Consider the following 19401-nt stretch of genomic DNA (forward strand, 5'->3'; position numbering starts at 1 on the left):
CGAGTTACGACCAGCTCCAGCTGCAAAATTTTGCTTCCAGTTACGAACAGAAAAAGGCAGGGGAAAAAGGTGGGACATTAAAATTGCTAACCATTGGTAGGCGAAGAGGCTGCTTCTTTGCAGCTTTTTCGCCCCAATGGTTAGAGTGAGTGCGATCAGAGGCGGCTTCGGACTGCCTGGTAAGGTAAAGTTCTGCTTTCTGCTTTTCAAAAACTGTTCTGGGTGGGTTGTGCAATGTGATTTTGGGCTGGGGGTTATGTTTCTGTGCTGTGATGGGTCTTGGGGGGTTTGTTTTTTGGCATTTTTTCACCATTTCCGATGGGTCTTCTTTGCTTTTTGGTTCCCCCCCCCCCCCCCGTTTCCGATGGGTCTTGAGGGGTTTGCTTGCTTTTTGGGTTTTTTCCCCATTTCCAATGGGTCTTGGGGTTTTGTTTGCTTTTTGGAGTTTTTCCCCATTTCCAATGGGTCTTGGGGGTTTGTTTGCTTTTTGGAGTTTTTCCGCCATTTCCGATGGGTCTTCGGGGTTTGCTTGTTTTTTTTTGTTCGCATTTCCGATGGGCCTTGCAGGGTTTGCTTGCTTTTTGCTTTGCTTTTTCTGCATTTACGATGGGTCTTGCATGCTTCGCTTGCTTTTCTCTCCCGCCCCCCAGGCTGGAATGGATTAATCACATTTCCAATGGGTCTTGCAGTGATTTTTGTGTGTGTGTGATTTTTTCTTCGGCTGGAACGGATTAATTGCATTTCTATGCATTTCAATGGGAAATGGTGCTTTGACTTACGACCATTTTGAGTTATGACTGGAGTTCCAGAACCAATTAAGTTTGTAAGTTGAGCCACCACTGTACACATCTCTTATTCCTGTGCATTATACTGCGCCTAACTAGATTTTTTCGAAACAGTACACCTTTGGAATGCAGCTCCAGAATCTCCAAGTCTACAAGGCCAGTAGCTGTGCTGACTGGACAACCTGGGGGAGATGGAGCTATTGCAAGAACCCTTGTGCAGTCCATCATTATGTGTGAAATATAGGAGTGTGAAATAAAGGAGATACATCATACCGGTTTTATGATCTCTTAGAAAATACTAAAAGAGGTGGACTTGTCTTCCTTGTCACAACCACTTAACAGCTTTTTGTTTTTCTTTAGTGATATCCTGTAAAGAATCCTGTCCCTCTCCATTTCAATTACAGTGGTGCCTCGCATAGCGAGGTTAATCCGTTCCGGATTAACCTTCGCTATGCTGAAGCATCGTTGAATGGGGCAGGGAATTCCATTGAAACACATTAAACATGATTTAATGCGTTCCAAATGGGCCGAATACTCACCGTTCAGCGATGCTTCTTAATGGCCGGCAGCCATTTTCGCGCCCTCCCCTCACTTAACGAGGGCGCGAAAACACTGCGCGCGGCCATTTTGGGCCATTTCTGGGCTTCCGGCGGCCATTTTGGCCGCCGAACAGCTGATCGTCGGGCTTCGTTTTGCGAAGATCGGTAAGCGAAACACTTACCGGTCTTCGCAAAGCGAATTTTGCCCTATTAAAAAAAGTTGAGCGATCGCATTAGCGATCCCAAAAAAGGGATCGCTATGCGATTTCGTCGTTGTATGGTTAAGCGAGGCACCACTGTATTCTGTGAAGAGTTAATATTTCTGCGCAAACAATTGATTTATCTAGTCAAAATAAGCCGACATAGGACTAGCATTAAGATATGTGGAAGCTCTTTCCAATGCACACTCCATTCATATTTCAATCTGCAGAGCTCAGTATTTATTTGTGTATACACACAGACACAAAGTCATCACTACACCACCCACATACAGCTGTGATTTTTTCTTTCTTTAGTGCAGACAAGTTTTAACATGCAGTACTGCTTTTCCATCTTCAGGTTGCCACAAATCAAATTTTACTATCTTCACAACTGGTGAAATTAAACAGAGCTTGTCATTATTTATGGTGAGCTTTGTAAGTAATGCTAAAATAACACTTCGCTACGTGAAACTTTAAAAACAAGAACAAAAAAATAGGTCATGACAAGCTATACTTTCTACATGCCAAAATATTTCTAAATCAAACACTTCTCCTTTAATTAATATTAATATAAATTGGTATAAAATTACTTGATCCAGCATTCTGTACACTTCACACACTCCTTTATTGAACAGAAAAAATATTATACATCTCATGCTTAGCCAATGTAAATATATTTGGTAATGAAGTCAGATTTTGTTAGAACATTTTCAAGTGAATTAAATAATTTTTGTCAAACTTTTTAAACGTCTTAGCAAACCATTTGGGAAAACTGAGCGCTGCACTTGTTATTGACATTGGCAAAGAATAGTATAACAAGGGCTTTTTTTGTTTGAAAAAGGCTTTAAATCAAAATCTTAGTCTTTCTGTCAAACGTGAGTAGACTTCTTGTACTCTGCTTGTAGTTTTTGGCTTCCCTCAAATATGATGACTCAGTCATGATGGTTTTCGATAGCAATCATTATGGTCCACCCCAAAGTCTTAGACCCCGGAATTCAACCTTGTCATCACATAGATTCACAGTGTGAAATTGGTAAATATGGAGGCTGAGATAGGTGACGAATGAGGGAAAACACTGTATGCTTGCCAGGCATGTAAAACAGCTTGCATAAAGGATACTGTTTATTTAATTTGTTGTGGGGATTTTTTATCTGACAGAAACCAGGTGCGCTGCTGACAAAGGTGCAACCTGTCAATAACCAAAGTAAATAAACCAAAGAAGAAGTGTTCCCCCCAATAATGTGTTAAGCTTAATTATTAGGCAAAAGATTATTATAAGTGCTCATGAATAAGGCAAATTGGTAGTAATGGCCGTCACTCATTATATAGCTGGTCCAGTTTCAGTCCTGTCCTCTCAGAGGAAAACTTATGGGATGAACTTGGCAAGCTCAGAGCTGCTCCAGGTGTTGTAGAAAATGAAAAGATGAGGGAGAATGCATCTTGTTTCTATACCGGCTCAGTTGTCTGAAAATGTCTCAATAACTTTATTTGTATCTTAAAATTATATTCATTCTTTTTGACCTTTATTTCTCCTTACTAATAGTGCCTTAATAATTAGCCAGACCTGTCTGTGCTACTGTCCTTTTTAACATCTGTGCCCAGTACTTTACTACAGGTGGGATCCTCAAACTGGTCTTACACAACTTTTTCTGAGGTGTGGCTCCTCCCTAAGTCTTCACTTGTTGTTTTTTTCTAATCATGTGCTCAGACCAAAATACAGTGAGTCGACATTCTCCCATCCTAATCTGTTGCACTTGAATCCTCTTGTAGATGGCTGGTTCCTCCCCTCATCCATCTATAACAAATGACCTGCTCCATTCTGTTGTCCACAGAATTTCCCAAATACAAAACTGAATTGTGGACAACCACACGTCCAGTGCTGAAAACAAACCTGGTCTGCTCCAAACTTCAGGGGAACAATTTTGCTTTGTAGCCCACAAAATATTTTCCAGATATTTTTTTCAAGCAGGAGCAAGTACAACTAAATAACATTATGAAGAAAACATGTCTCTAATATGAAGCGAGAAATATCATGAGCTGTCACTTAAGAGTCACCTGGTACTAGTAAAGAGTGCCATTAAAAATTGTTAGAGTAGCCACATACCTCCCACCTTCATTTAAGACTCAGAATTTTTTTATTCTCCATTTTTTATTTAACCACTGGACGTGTGGTTAAATTTGACCTGAAAACCAAAAATTAAACCAAATGCCAGCTGAAGAAAATTAAAGCATTTTATGTTGAACTTGCTCATACAGTAGTTAAAAGGCTACTCTATAATATAATTTTAGTGAAAATACACTACTAATCAAATAAATTATCTTATAGGGAAATCATATACTCTCATTTTAGAACTTGGATTTAGAAGATAACTAGGCTAAAAGTCCATTTGCTGCTTTCTAAATATCTGCATTCTTGGGATGTGGTGGCGCTGCGGGCTAAACCGCAGAAGCCTGTGCTGCAGGGTCAGAAGACCAGCAGTCGTAAGATCGAATCCACACGACGGAGTGAGCTCCCATCACTTCGTCCCAGCTCCCGCCAACCTAGCAGTTCGAAAGCATACAAATGCAAGTAGATAAATAGGGACCATCTTGGTGGGAAGGTAACAGCGTTCTGCGTCTAAGTCGCACTGGCCATGTGACCACGGAAGATTGTCTTTGGACAAAACGCTGGCTCTATGGCTTGGAAATGGGGATGAGCACCGCCCCCTAGAGTCGAACACAACTGGACAAAAATTGTCAAGGGGAATCTTTACCTTTACCTAAATATCTGCATTCTAGTTTGAACCTTCTCATTTTAGCCTCATATTAGATTAAGGACAGTTACCTACACAAATAGGACAAAACCACATTGTTTGCTTTGCAAAGCATCCAAATATTGGAAAATAATATATTAGTATGTTCTTCCACTGCCATTCTTAGTTTTCAAAAGTACTGATTGATTGATTGTTTATTTGATTGATTGGTTTGATTGATTGGTTGATTGAACTGGCAATTGACGCTTATAAGAGGATATCCAATAAACAGTTAAATGATCTGGCTTATTTCATTCCACACAATGAAGACTGATTTAATGGGAATTAATAAAAACAGTAGTGAATACTAATAGGACAGTGATCGTTTGTGAAGAAGGCAATGAAGGATTTTAAAAACAGATAGGGAAATAAAAAAGAGCAAAAATATCCACTCTCTGAAATTTCCCACCATTTTCCAATGCATGGCGCATACAAGTTTTCCTCTGCCCCTCAACTGTGGGTAGTACTGTATTATTACCACAAAATGTTTCACAATGTAATATGCACTGCAATTTATTCCAAACATAAATATATACCAATTTATTCCAAAAAGACTGTGTGAACATTCTCTATCTATTATTAAAAGCATCAATGAAAGAAATTGACTGATTAGAAGTAGATGTAATTCTGCAATATTTATCATTATTACTGGTCAATATTAATCAGTTGGTCTGATTTAAACAATACTTCACAAAAATGCACAATGAAGAAAATGGAACTGGAAGCTCACCCAGTCAAACAGGTGGTCTTCACAGTTTGAAGCAGAATGGACTTAGGGTGCAATTATATTACAGTTTAGTTTGTAGTCTGTGTTAGTTGTTATGGTCAGACCTCCAGAATAAGCTTTCTTCTTCTACAGAAATTTATGAATGTATCATTCTGTAAAGATTTGCTGTCATATTCTTGACTGTTGACACTTCTGGATCATTGCTTAAGTAGCAAGGATAACAAAGAGTAACTGAGAAATACAAAGTGTAGACAAAACCTAACTGGGAAATAGGACAGCAGTTTTTATCTGGTTCTCCCCTAATCATCCTTAAACCTGGCAGATCTCATTTGCAAATAGCAATTCCTAGTTTTATTTCAGTTAGCAAATGAAACAATCTGTTCTAATACAATATCTACACAAGAGTTTATGAGGGAAGAATCAAAGCAGAGTAAAAGCTGGATGGTCAGTGGTGCTCTCTAATAAAACTATCGGATGGGGAAAAGATCTGAACTGAGTGGGAACTTTTAGCTCCTTTACTTATAATTTTGACATGTCTGTCAAAATATGAGGCCTCAGGAAACTCAATTTTCCTAATAACAAAAAAAAAAGGTTGGTAGATGAAACTAGACAGAACTGTTACTGTGGGTTACATGCAATTATCTACATTTTCTCTACTCTAAAGGTCTAGTTATCATTTGAAACCAAAATCATAGATATCTCACTTAAGTATACTTTGGGAGAAAGCACTGTCACCTGCAAGTTATCTGTGAACTCACAGGAATGCAGTTTAATCTAGTTTGGACACCTGATCTATCCTAGTGCTACAGCTCTTAGAAATACCATTTAAAGTGTGTCAGAATGGGTATATGAAAATGCAAGAAAATGAATTAATGAAATAAAATGAAAATAGACAAAGAAGACAAACAAAATAACATAATTCTCAACTTGCATTCATGTACTCATCACTGCTGAACTGATGGCTAGGCATTATGTCAAGGATTCTGAGCACCCATGGGGGGCACTCGGAGAGACAGAACACTAGGTCCCAGAGGGATACGTTATCTGCCCTGCTTAAGAGCTGTGTAGATTAATGCTTCTGGGCATTAGATCATCACAGACTCATATTAGATTTGGGAACATAAATGTACCCTCAATTGCTGTTTTATTCTTAAGTTCTCTCATGAGGAGGCGCATGGCTTCACATCTATGCTCAGGACACCATGCCAGCAGTGCTGCACATTCACCAACACAACACAGAACTTACTGGGAAGAAGGGCCCTGGAAACTAGTACAAATTTAAAAAGGGGATCTTGAGCCAGGGACATCTTTCAAATATACATTCCAAGGCAATCTTCTCTTTTGTTTTAATACGTACCCTTCTCTGGTACTGTCTATGGGAGATGCATGATGGTGTGCACTGGTGATGGCTGACTCAAGCATATGTTGCCTTGAAGGTACATCAAGAGGTGGTGACAGAAGACCAGGAGACAGTCCATTGTGATTAGTGCTGGAACCAGTGTACATGCCTAAGAAGGAAAGGGAACATTTGTCAGTGAAAAAGATTCTAGTCCCAAATATGCAGATATTGTGTTAAACTCTCCTTACTAGAGATGTCTCAAATAAGATGGAGTAGAGGCTATGTTTCCTTTTCCTTCCTTCCTTCCTTTATCAGCCTGGGTTTGTCTAGAAAGAGATCTTTCTAGTAGCTCTTCTTGAATAAACTACTCTGTGTCAGCCAGAAAACAAGAGCCTCACACCCAAATCAAAGCATCTCCTTTACTTATACTAGGTTGATTTCTTAAAATTGCAGGTAGCTTTAGAAAAGACAAGTGGGACCTGCCACAGAATGCTGAATTGCAGTTTCTGTCAATCAATCAGCCACCCCCCTCTCCATGGTATTCCACATTATCCCCATTTCCCCAGTAAGCCAGATTTCCATGGTGTGCAGTATGCTTTGTCTTCATTGGGATTTTCTGGACCCTACCCCAAATACCAATTTTTTAAACCTTGGGTTTTCATGAGCTAGCTTGTAACACCCCTCTTGTACATGGGTGATGTTAACAACAAAAGAAAAGTTGTACTAGATCACAACTGAGCCCTATCTAGTCCAGCATTCTTTTCACACAGTGACCAACAAGATGCTATGGGAATGCTACAGTCAGGGCATACATGCAAACGCACCCTCCTCCTCTCAGTCTTCAGTACTGCCACTGCCACTTAGCTAACAGAGAGACAACTAGGAACCAGTGATAACCTTTTCCCTCCATTAATGTTTCCTATTCCCCTTTAAAAGTCTCTTTGTTGGTGAACAACACTACATATCGTGGAAGTAAACTCCCCAGTTTAATCAACAAGAACAGCAGATAGCCCACCAGAAGCATGATGGATGGAGCCAAGCCTGTGAAGAAAGTGATGGGAAGCTGATTTCAGAGTTAAAGAAAACATATAGAGTTCTATTTTTTAAGTATGTATAGATGCTCTCTGGAGCCTTCATATGAGCCACATCGCTTTGGTTCCAGGAAGGAAAATGAATTCTTCAACTCTTAATTTTCTTGGCATTTTTATGAGGGTGGAGGAACATACTGAGAAAAAACGGGCAGAGCTGCAGGGTGGGAAGAAGGGTGGGAGGTAGTAAAAGACCCAAGGACCAATGTAACCTGTTTGTATGCCAAGCTCTTTCCTGGTTTGGTGAATTTTGTCTGTTTGTTTTTACTGCAGTGCAGCTTCTTTATATAGACCCCTCTACCTACTCCATAACGGCTCCATGAACTACCACTAACAGCTATCCCTAACACTTTGTGTTCATCTGCATCATGCTACTCTTGAGTTACAAACAGATTCTGTGCCAGTTTTCATCTGGCATACATATATGCCTGCCAGGTAGGACAGGTACAGTTTTAGTGGCTGTGCACATTACCTTCTTGGCTCCAATAAAGAAATTATATTAAAATTAATAAGAAGTAAAGAATATTGGTCTACTAAGTCACTTGGTCTTAAATGGAGCAGGTTGATGTCTTTACTTATTTGAAAAACCAGAAAAAACTGGCTTCACTTCAAGTTAGGAATGTCATGAAATGTTATTGTATCTTTTATTCCTGGTTTGATATCCTTAATGATTTGACTTCCTCATTAACTTCAGTGACTGATATACTTGCACTTAAGCCTGTGTCCACATATCTATATTTTTATAAGCAGTGATCCAAACCACAAGTGCTATACTGTATTATGTGGAAGCCCCTCTGGGGAACATATGACAGCCTATTAGTAACAGTTGGAAAAATATTGTTCTATCACTTATTCTCTGCAGACACTATCACTGACTCCTTACCTCTGCTTTAGGTTATACATCAGAAATCTGTGTGGTTCCAGGGTGTTAGAATTTCCTTTTGGCACTAGTCAGAATGCTAAACTCATGGTATTGACAGCCAGATTGCATTTTAAAAAGATGTAAGACATTATTGCTGAGCATCATATTGCTGCTACTTTATTTTATTATTTGAGTGAAGTACAGTTTGCATTAATAACTCATTTTGTAGGAGAAAAAAAGAATTCAAATTTTTAGATTCTTGAACTTTATAACCAGAATCCTCCTGGTATTCACATAAGGTTTACATAAGTTGCTGTGCCTAGTTCTGGCCAATTGACACAGTGCCAGAGAATGTATTGGTCATATGCCTGGTTATGCACCCAATTGCGCAGCCGAGATGTGCCCCAGCAAGTTATACAAACCTTATGTGAACACTAGAAGGTTTCCAGCCTATAGGTTTTCCTGAATTAACATGGCTAAGAACAGGATTCTGATTACTTAGTGCTTTGTAATCTCATTAACCAGCTCACATTTAGAGTTCATCTGCTATGCACGCATGGAGGCCAACAATGTAGCAATTGAGACCGGGACATGCATTGCTGGCTATACATGCTTGCAAAATACAAACCCTGAACAGAATTTAAATACTTGAAAAGTGACTATTTTGGATAAATGAGAAGACATATTGATGTTGAGTACATGAAATGAAATCCTATGATTTAGAGTTTCAATCAGCAAAAAAGAAACGATACTGGGATCAAATGGATTCACTTGGGATTTTAGAACAAAAAAAAATTCTCCACATTTAAATCATCCAGCTGTGTTCAGATCTAGTTCCAATACATTCATCACATTAATAGACCTACAATGCTAAGTCATATCAGTGTATTCTTAGGATATTTCAGCATGACTAAGAAGGCAATGCCCAACTGGCTTCCAACCTTTCACCACAACACTGTTGAGATCTTACTTTGATGTGAGTTTACTACCAAAATCACTTGCAAGCCAGAGATTTTGTGTTAGTGAGCTATGCTAAAATTTTATTCTGTGTGAGTCTATGGTAAAACTTTATATTTATAGGTGAGCTATAAATAACTACTCAGTTGTAATTGTGACAGGAGCGAGGTATCTAGTTGTCTCGTGTGCTCCCAGAGGCATCTGGTGGGGCGACTGTGAGATACAGGAAGCTGGACTAGATGGGCCCTTGGCCTGATCCAGCAGAGCTCTTCCCTATGTTCTTATATAATTCATTTCCTCCTGTAAAGAACATACAGTTATATTATGACTGTTGAAGGTTTTATTTGTGATAAAATTATAACTTTTATCGTTGTGGGGTTGTGTCTTCACCCTATGATGGAAGAAGGATATAATAGGGTTCAAGTGCTGAATGGGAAGAGAGTGTTTTTTATCATTGGCTAAAGATTCACAACACTCTGGTGTGTGTGTGTGTGTGTGTGTGTGTGTGTGTGTGTGTGTATTTTAAATTTGTAATTAAAACAATAACTACTTTGCGTGAGCTTCAAACTGTAACAGTAATATTTTTTATTTTAAAGACAACTTCCTAAGCTCTGATTCGGAGACTGGGATAGGATCTAAATAACCCAACTACAGTATACTAAAGTAAAATCAGGTAAAGTTGCTAGCAGATTAGGCATACCATCAAGAGTATGATGTATGAGAAGCAGACAGCAAGATCAGGGCTACAAAATTTCATGATCTAGTTATCTTCTGTAGGTGGGTGAGTGGGTTGCAAACCAAGCACAAAAGCATCTCTTGGAGATATTTCACATTCTTATTAGACATGGTATTCATTTTTTTCATTTTCAAAGTACAATTTTCTTCAAAATTAAATGCAGTAAAGTTCCTAATGTCAACAGGTTGACCTCCTCCTATTAAACTGTAAGAAATTAAAGCTAAGCGAATACAATCTAACCCTTTTGCCTTGATACACGGGGGTAATCTGTGCATGGAAACACATTTCTATGCATATATTACTTAAATGAATAAGCACATGAAAATTTTGAACTATATTCCAGAATGAGATAACATGCAACAATTTTCATAATTTCCAGTAAGACAGACTCTAGTATTTGTGAGATGCTGTCCACTAGTGGAATGAATTGATTTTGCACCATCATCTTAATTTATTTGTAAACTATTTAAATACTGTAAGTATAAACTACTTAATGGGTGTAATCAAATGAGTACTGCATAAAGAAAATAAATTATTTCTTTTGGACAATTATACATTGCAGGATTAAAAAAATCAAGATTTTGCAGAGGGCTATTAGCTTACTACAATGCATGATTGCCATTATTTTAAAACATGTTCAGTTAGTTCTCCAGCTCTTATTTTGTATTTACAAGTAATAGGTGGGATTTTTCTCCCACCTACTTGAGCTGTTCTCCTGGTTAACATTATATTCTGTCTTACTGTGATTAATTCAGGAAGTCACTGGGCCACATGTTACCTTACAAATCTTGCTCAGAAGCATGAGAAATTATTGCATCAGCTACTCTTGTTACATAATTTTTGAATCATCTTTTATGTAGTCCTCAATTAATAGCAGCTAATTCAAATTTCTGAATTTTAATACTCAGAACACCTACATTCTTGCATATGAGTGTATGTGTACTGTGGGGATTTTGTAGTTTAGAGCACTGGTTCTTAACCTTGGGTTACTCAGGAGTTTTGGACTGCAACTCCCAGAAGCCTTCACCACCAGCTGTCCTGACTGGGGTTTCTGGGAGTTGCAGTTCAAAAGCATCCGAGTAACAAAGGTTAAGAACCACTGGTTTAGAGCTCCGCTATTTTCCCACAGTGTACTGTACTGTTCTAGTATTATAAAACAGAATTAAATATATGTAAGTCAAATATGTTGCTTTAAGCTGCTTTCATGCTGTCATAAAACATATATTCCTTGGTAAATATGTCATAGACCTGTTCCTTAACAGCTGTCCCTTTTGTGTAACAGATGTTTGGCAACACAACTTGCGTAGTGCTCAGGAAAATGTGTAGCATTTAATATTTAAACACATACCAAGTTTGATATGGGTACCCACTCTACAGAACTCCAGATTCCTGTAGCAGCATATACCTGTGTAAGGAAGAGACAGGAGTATAAGGAAGACACAGGAATCCTTCTCAGGTATAAATGTGCATACAGAATAATTGTGAATGAGTGAGTGGAGGGTAGCATCACACTGATGGCTTAACGCCTCCACCAAGACATGGAAAAAGAGCTGCTGCATATGCCACAGTGTTTCTAATCAGCATTTCTGATCACAAGGACAGATGTCTCCCATGTGTACAACCCTATGTATATGTTCCCGGCTCTGCCCAATACTCTAATAAATGTGGACAAGTTGAGGAATTGAGTCTATAGCCACAGTGCCACCACTCCCCACACATTGACTCTGTCTTCAAATTCACATCTGAAGAATTGATAGACAAGTTTCTCAAAACTTTACATCTCCAGTAGGCCTTGGGGAGGGGGACTTCATCTGCCCTATCACTGGCAGGGATGTAACTTTTCACTTATCTTCTTGGAGGTGAGAATGAAATATTTCAGAAGTTTTTTCTCTACTGGGCAAGATTATGAGAGATTTTGCTTCATTTTTCACAGTTTACGATGTTTCTTGCCAAAATTTCTTGCACTAAAAAGATTTTTGAAAACACATGTAGCAACTTTGCATGAAATGAAATATTTAAAATACAATATGCAATGTTCCATGCACTAAATACAGCATTTATGTGCGAACTTTTTTTGCTACTGCTATTGCAAACTAAAAAAAGTGGTGGCGTTTCTGTTCTCACGTTGAGTGAAAAATCGCACAGCAGTTTACAAGTTTTTAAATAAGTGTCTTGACAAGCTGAGACACCTTTTCTTATCAAAGATGGGAAAATTTATGAATAGTCTTTGTATCCCAATTGATAAATAACTAGTCTTCAGAAATACCCGTTTTGGAACACTAGGAGTTTGGAGCCCATCTCCAGAACCACAAAACAAACATTAAATCAGTGAACTGCCTCCTAGTTTGTTTTATACAACCTAGTGTATTTTGTTACCCTAGGAAACTAATGCCACAACAATGTGGGCTGATGTTTTGTCACCTTGAACTGATCCTTAAAGAGGAAACATTCTGTTGTTTCAATTCCTTGATGTACACTCAAGTGAGGAATGATCATCAAGGTGCAATGTGCCTCACATAGTACATTTAAACATTGTTTTAGCTTGACACAGAGTGCCTTGGAGTTCTTAACATGCTAACCACTTGAATTTATAAATATATGTCATCCATCAAAATCTACATGGTTTAACCTTTAGCACTAACATCTGTTACTGAACTAGCATCACAGACCATCTGGGACAAGGGCTTTTTAAGGTCTCTGCCAAGTAACTGAAAAAGAAAAAAAGGGTAGAAAGGAGAACAGGGTGTGTGTGCCAGTAAATATGGAGATAGAAGAAATGGCAAATAAATCCTATGCACAGTACTATTTCACTAATTAATTCGCTAATTTCTCATCTATTCACCCCATAATATGTTTGGTGAATTGTTGTGACTTAAGGGATATCTGTGCTTTTTGGAAAAATCCCCAAAAGCTTTGAATGGCTCCTGAATCAATGAGGTTCTTCTCCAAAGCGAGGTGGGTTAGTTCTAATCAGTCAGCTTAATACTGATACATTCCTATCCCAACCAAGCTCTCTATAAAAGTAAACTATTACGCAAGTGGGATGTGGAACAGGAGGTTCCATTAATAGCTATTTCTTCTCTCTCCACCCAGGGAAGTGATTTCAGCAGGATTCTTCTCTTTACTGCTAGCCATAGTGCTTCTGAGATGGGATTTAACAGGAGATGTTTCGCTACTTTCAAAGCATTTCACAACTGTGTGTCTGCAACCGTAGAAGTACCAGGAGCACTCTGGAATGCTGTGAGGACCAGCACTAATTCCTGTTAAATGTCCATTCAGCAGCTGGCTGCCGATTACAACTCCCCAGCAATCATTCACTTAAAACAGCCGACTTGTAAAGCCCTTATTGAGTTTCACCAAGTCCTGAGCTAAGCCTCATCAGCATTTTCTCTCTGGCTAGTAGCACAAGGATGGAAGGGCATTACTACCTTCCTTTGAAGAGGGAAGCTCCAGATGAGGTTCGGGCCTTTCCTGCTTTAATGAAAGGCCCCAAACACAAAAGAGACTCACTTTCATGTAATTCTTGTTCTTTCAATTTCCAAAGTGAGGTTCTTAAACACAAACAATTAATGGTCACAAAAGAGAAGTACACAAAAGTTTTGGGTTTCTCTCATATTCCCTCTTCCATGTCATTTTTTTTTTTTGCCCTTTATCTGTCAATTTGCCTGAGAAATTTTTCATCCAACCGTCTCACCACCAGGGTTCTCAGTAGCCAATCAGAGTGTCCAGAAAGAGGTGGCTGGGAATTTTGAATCTTTAAAAGGCCTGGAAGCCAGTGAGGAATACTCTTTTCGCTTCAACTGTTCCTTAAAGTGAGAGTATCCTGTGCTGTGGTTCGGGTTTTCTCCATTTTAGATTGCTGACTGCTTGCCTGCTTCTATTTTGAAGTCTTTCCTCTTTTTTGTTTTTTAATGTTTGGGAGATTTTTCCCCCCATTTCTTCAGATTATGTTTGTTGCTGACAGGCAGCCTGCCCTTGCCAGCATGTGCCTTCTGGAAGAGAAGCGAAGGCATCAAGTAGTAAGGGGAGTGAGGTAAAAAGCTAAAAGTACCATGAGGACATGTGCTTCTCACTCTTCGGAAGGAAAAAAAAGAGAGAGAAGGATCACATTGTCTAAAACAGTAGGTTCTGTTACTCTCTGAGGATTCATCATTGTATCAAAGAATGTTTGAGGGGGAACCCTGCTATGCAACAAAAAAAAAAAACAACCTACTGCAGACAGGGGACTTGTTTTTAGAACAAATCTCTTTAAGGCCTGTTCCATACAGTGCATAATCAACCAGATTTGAAGGCGGCTGAAAAGAAATCAAGCAATGTGTGTGAAAAGTGATGCAACTTTTATTAAGTAGAGTGAGATTACAGATGGAAAAAAAAATACAAGAACAAGAATATAGTTCCTTTCTGTTGCAGGAGCTCCCAAAGTAATGATGAATACCTACTGGGACAGAAATCTCCAGCTACCTGTCCTGAGATGAAGGCCAGAGTAGGTCTGCATAACTGTGGATTTTTATGTAATTCTATAACCCTTCCAGAAGCAGCTGCTTGAGGAAAACACCCTCAAACAAACTCCCTTTATTAATGTTTCTGGAAAGCAGGAGAAGGGAGAAAACTCCAATTAAATTATCAGCAAACTATGTGTGGACCATCCTATCTTTCAGATGTGAAGGCTGAACGTTCAATTTAGCTTGAGTCCTGCATATAATAGTACTTTACATGGTACTGCTTTCTTAAGAGTAGATTTGCGTGTGTGTGTGTGTGTGTGTGTGTGCGCGCGCTTGCATGTGTGCACGCGTAACAAAATGTCACCTGTTTTCTTAACAGTGTTATGATCAAGGGTGCCATACTTTCCGTGATGTTTGTACTAACATTTAAGAGAAACTAACAACAACAAAAATCATTCAAAATAAAGAAATTATTTATATCCTTCTGAAATCTACAATTACTTATATTTGAGCAACTTAATGGCATTATTTTTGAAGAAAACTGCCTACAAAACCAGCATGTCATCATTTGTAAACCCTTGTCTGCCAAAACTTACATATACCCCCCCACCCCTGCATCTAGCTATCTGAATGTAATCAGGCTTCATTTCTTCAAAAGGATCCAATTCCACGAAGAACTGAAAAAGCTACAGACATCCCTTACAAATAAAATACTTTTGAAGTTTAAGGGTCACTAGCATAGAAGGTCCTGCCCTGAGTTCTTAAAAATTAGCAGCCTTCATTCATTTATAAAGACTACTGTGTTGCCAACTTTCATTAAATATTATAATTAATTGTTCATTTTCTCCTGTTAGTTAATGGGAACACAAAAAGCTTCAGATTCTTTAAAAAAGGTGGACTTTTGGACTTAGTGTGATATGAGCCATACTTTGTCTGAGGCGCTGTGGGCTAAACCGCAGAAGCCTGTGCTACAGGGTCAGAAGACCAGCAGTCGTAAGTTCGAATCCACGTGACGGAGTGAGCTCCCGTCACTTGTCCCAGCTCCCGCCAACCTAGCGGTTCGAAAGCATCCAAATGCAAGTAGATCAATAGGGACCACCTCGGAGGGAAGGTAACAGCATTCCGTGTCTAAGTCGCACTGGCCATATGACCATGGAAGATTGTCTTCGGACAAAACGCTGGCTCTATGGCTTGGAAACGGGGATGAGCACTGCCCCCTAGAGTCAAACAAGACTGGGCAAAAATTGTCAAGGGGAACCTTTACATTTAACCTTTACCTTGTCTGAGGCAAAGCAACCTGCCATCTGAAGCAACTTCCCAATTAAACGCGTCATTCTGTAAGACCTGGCTGTCATAGATCTCAGTTTATATACCACTTGAATGCAAATTAATTGTTAGGATCTGAGGAGGTAATTTGTGTCTCAGTCTTCACTTCCAGTTGTAAAAACAAAATGGCAACAATAATAAACGATCACACACAGAGCTGTCATGGAAATGAACACACACAGTGTGTGTGCTGCAGCATTCCCTAGTGCCTTCCAAACATTTTGAACTGAAACTCCTGGTGTCTCTAACCAAGTACCACAACAGCTGGTGCTGAGGAAAGCCACAGTTAAAAAAACATGATAAGCAGTATGTCAGAAGAGGCCATTAGACAACTACTTCCTTGATAAAACTGTCTCCCAGCTTCCCAGAAGCATCTTTGATTGGCCACCGACAACACCAACATTCTGGACTAGACAAGCATTCAAATGATTCTTCTTACGTTCTTAAATAATATCCTGAAGTCTCAGTGATGAATGTTTAAAATTTAGTAATCTTAACAATACAGAATTGTAGGATACATGCAGTGTGATTCAACAGAACATATTTCTCATATATTCTGTACTTCTGCCTAAGCACAAGCTTCTGTTGAAGCTGAGTACAAGAGATAGGAAACTTATAACCTATTGCTCTCTTTGTGTTAACCTTCATCCTTGACAACTTTAAAATATGCTGCAGCCTGAATTAAGGAGGAAAGGTTCGTCGTAATCCAAGTAATCCCAATGGTGCAGCACTCTGTATCTTAGCGCTGTGGTTTCTTTGAGAAAACAACCCAGGATAAACAAATTTTCAAGTGTAATAAAAGGAAGCATTATACAGTGGACTCAACTTCACATAATATTTTGAAGACTGTGTAGTCTAGTAGGTACACTACACAGGAATTCTGGTTCCAAAACATTTTACTAATGTAAACTTTCAAATGGAATTCTACCTCTACTTGAGACCCACCTGTTGATTCCAATTACTAACTTGGAAGGAGAACATCTTTATGTTTTGTTCTGCACCTTATCCCTCTGCTGGCAGTTGGGTATCCCACCCATAATGTGCCTGTACCTGCCGACAAGGCTCTGACTTACTATTCATAAAATTTTAGCTTGTGAATTTCACTTAATTCCTCAGGTTTCTCACTATACCAAAATGAAGCCTCAGAATATACAACTCTGTTCGCAAAAAGTGCTGATCATTATTTTTGACAAGAAATTATGTCTACATTCCACAGAAAAGAGAACTGTCAAGAAAATATGCAGCACTAGGGCCTTAAATGTATCCATAATATTGCAGGTAAAAATGTAATAATCAACCACAGGATGACACACTGAAAAACTAAAACTAAAGCTATGTGACTAACCTACTAAGGTTTTGGTAATCAAATCCCAGTAAGTTGTTCAGGACAATTTTCTGCTTGCAAAGCTCACTGCAGACTTCCCTTCCCTTGAAAGAATGTGCGTGGGGGAACCCCACTAAAAAAATTGAAGCAGAAGATGGACAGGTGGCTATTTCCATTTTTGTTTGGGCAGTGGGGATGGAGTTGAAAACATACTTTTAAACCCCCAAACAATTTTTTTTCCAATGAGTGAGAGCTTAGGGGTCTACAGGGCTGGGGGAGGGGGGAAATCATAAAAAAAAACTTGGAGGAATATATGCAATCTGTGGACCATTCTTTGCATTCACCTGTATTACAAACAGTAATTACAAAGAATATGTCACAAAAGATTTACAAATGTGGTCTTTTAAGACACTACCAATGGAAGTTATGAGAGCAGCACACAGAGAAGTGCCTCAAGTAAAAGGGATGATATGAAAGTCCCCAACAAGGGCAAGGTTTTCATTTAGGCCCACGTTTTGGCAACCCACCCTATACCCACTTCTTTCCCACCATTTAGAAAGTTACATTAGTAAAGTGTTTGGGAATCAAAATTCCTGTGTAGTGTACATATTATACATATTTTCCTTTAAAACAAGTATACAACATGTGCACAGTTTGTCCAGAAGCTGGTCAGCAATTCTGAGAGAATTACTTGAGTGTTAATAACTTTGTTCACTATTTACGCACTACCCATGTGCTGTGTTTTAGGAGTTAATTGTTTTGATTTTGTTTTTATTTGTACTACATTTGGTCATGTGGCATCAGTGATGGGTTGGAGTGATGCAGGTCACCAACTGGGAAAGTGGCTTGCTCCTGATTTAGTACTGCTGCTGAATTAAAAACAAGGAATAGACCTACTAAAGAGACATTGTAATCTGTAGTTTAAGACTAACCATGAAAAATGTCTTCCCTACTATTATGATCATCTGGCTCATGAAGCATTTTATCTGATATTTTACTGTTTGCATAATTCTTGAAAAATAAGGGATTATCTATGTCTATCTCAAACATCTTTCCCATTCTTGTAAGCATTTCCTTCTGTTCTTGTCAATGGTTATGGAAAAATGAACAAGAATGATCCCTTGACTTTTCTCATGGCCCAAGTCGTAGTCCATGGTTGGTTAGTTGGTTTATTTATTTAAAATATTTTACCCCACCTTTCTTCACATGACCCAAGGTGATTTACATCATTAAAAGAGACAGGGAAAAACAATATTAAAGTAAATATTAAAAAAGAATTAAATATACGTTATGTTTAAAAATGTTAAATAAAATCATTATTAAAACAACAAAATACTAATCATGCTGATTTTACAACCCAACTTAGATAGCCAGTCATTAAAGGAAAGCGTGCCTGAAGAGAGGTCTTCACCTGCTTGCGGAAGGGCAGCAAAAATGGGGCCAGCCTGGCCTCCTGTAAGAGGGAGGTCGAAAGTCTGGAAGCAATCACCTGTGTCCCCACTAAACATACCTGTGAGGATGGTGAGACTGAGAAAAAGGTTGCCCCTGATGATCTTAACACCCAAGCAGGCTCATTAAGGGAGATACAGTCTTTATAGCCTGAACCCAAGCCGTTTAGGGCTTTATAGGTTAAAAGCAGCACTTTGAATTGTGCCCAGAACCAGGTTGGCAGCCAATGGAGCTGCTGTAACGGGGGGGGGGGGGGGTAAACTTTGACATAAATAGTGAATAAGAACATTTCTTAAGGAAATGGTTACAAATGGATAGCTTCTTTAAAAGTACACATCCTGGAGAGTATTCTCTTGTGTACTGTATATATTAGGATGGAAGGAAGTATATGAAGAATCTATTTAGAATAATACTTCCTGAATGATTTCTCCAACAAATAATTTATTTGATGGTAAATTCACATTTGCACTGCTAGATGAATTGTGAATTTGCCAGAAGGAAAATTATTTACTATTGGCGAATCAACATACATGAACATGCATTGTCAGAATCTAAAACTCACAGGAATGCCACTAGCTGCAAACACACTCTTTCAGAAGATGCTTTCAAACCACCAGCCGGTTATCTACTCCTTTTATCTGCAGCAGTGCAGGGTTATTTAATTCTTTCAGTCTTACTCTGGTTGCAGAGACATTTTTATAACCTCAGATTTCAGCCTGTCTTTGCAATATAATTTTCTTGCCCTGTGACACTTCAATATATCATTAAAGCCTTACAGAACCCTGGGGGCGCTCAAGGTTCACAATATGTTGAACTCACTCAAGGCCATCTGATG

The 19401-nt window shown here is 38.8% G+C and overlaps 1 protein-coding gene and 1 long non-coding RNA gene across 5 annotated transcripts in view; one reads left to right on the top strand and one right to left on the bottom strand.

The window, feature by feature from the left end:
* LOC144589056 (uncharacterized) overlaps positions 1–14560 on the top strand; it is a 60306-nt gene extending 45746 nt beyond the window's left edge. The window contains exon 3 of the long non-coding RNA XR_013544933.1: positions 14436–14560. This is a non-coding gene — a long non-coding RNA (uncharacterized LOC144589056). The remainder of the gene's footprint in view (positions 1–14435) is intronic.
* Positions 1–19401, bottom strand: part of GLIS1 (GLIS family zinc finger 1) — a 240837-nt gene that overhangs the window by 30295 nt on the left and 191141 nt on the right. For 3 of the 4 annotated variants that reach the window (XM_072997638.2, XM_072997640.2, XM_078392894.1), the window contains 2 exons: positions 11374–11430; positions 6401–6551 (listed from right to left, as the gene is read on the bottom strand). In XM_072997638.2, the coding sequence (XP_072853739.2) occupies positions 6401–6551; positions 11374–11430 (208 nt within the window). The remainder of the gene's footprint in view (positions 1–6400; positions 6552–11373; positions 11431–19401) is intronic. The other variant, XM_072997639.2, reaches the window with a different exon arrangement.

The sequence above is a fragment of the Pogona vitticeps genome, chromosome 4 (genome assembly GCF_051106095.1).
Source record: "Pogona vitticeps strain Pit_001003342236 chromosome 4, PviZW2.1, whole genome shotgun sequence".
NCBI classification, from domain to species: domain Eukaryota; kingdom Metazoa; phylum Chordata; class Lepidosauria; order Squamata; family Agamidae; genus Pogona; species Pogona vitticeps.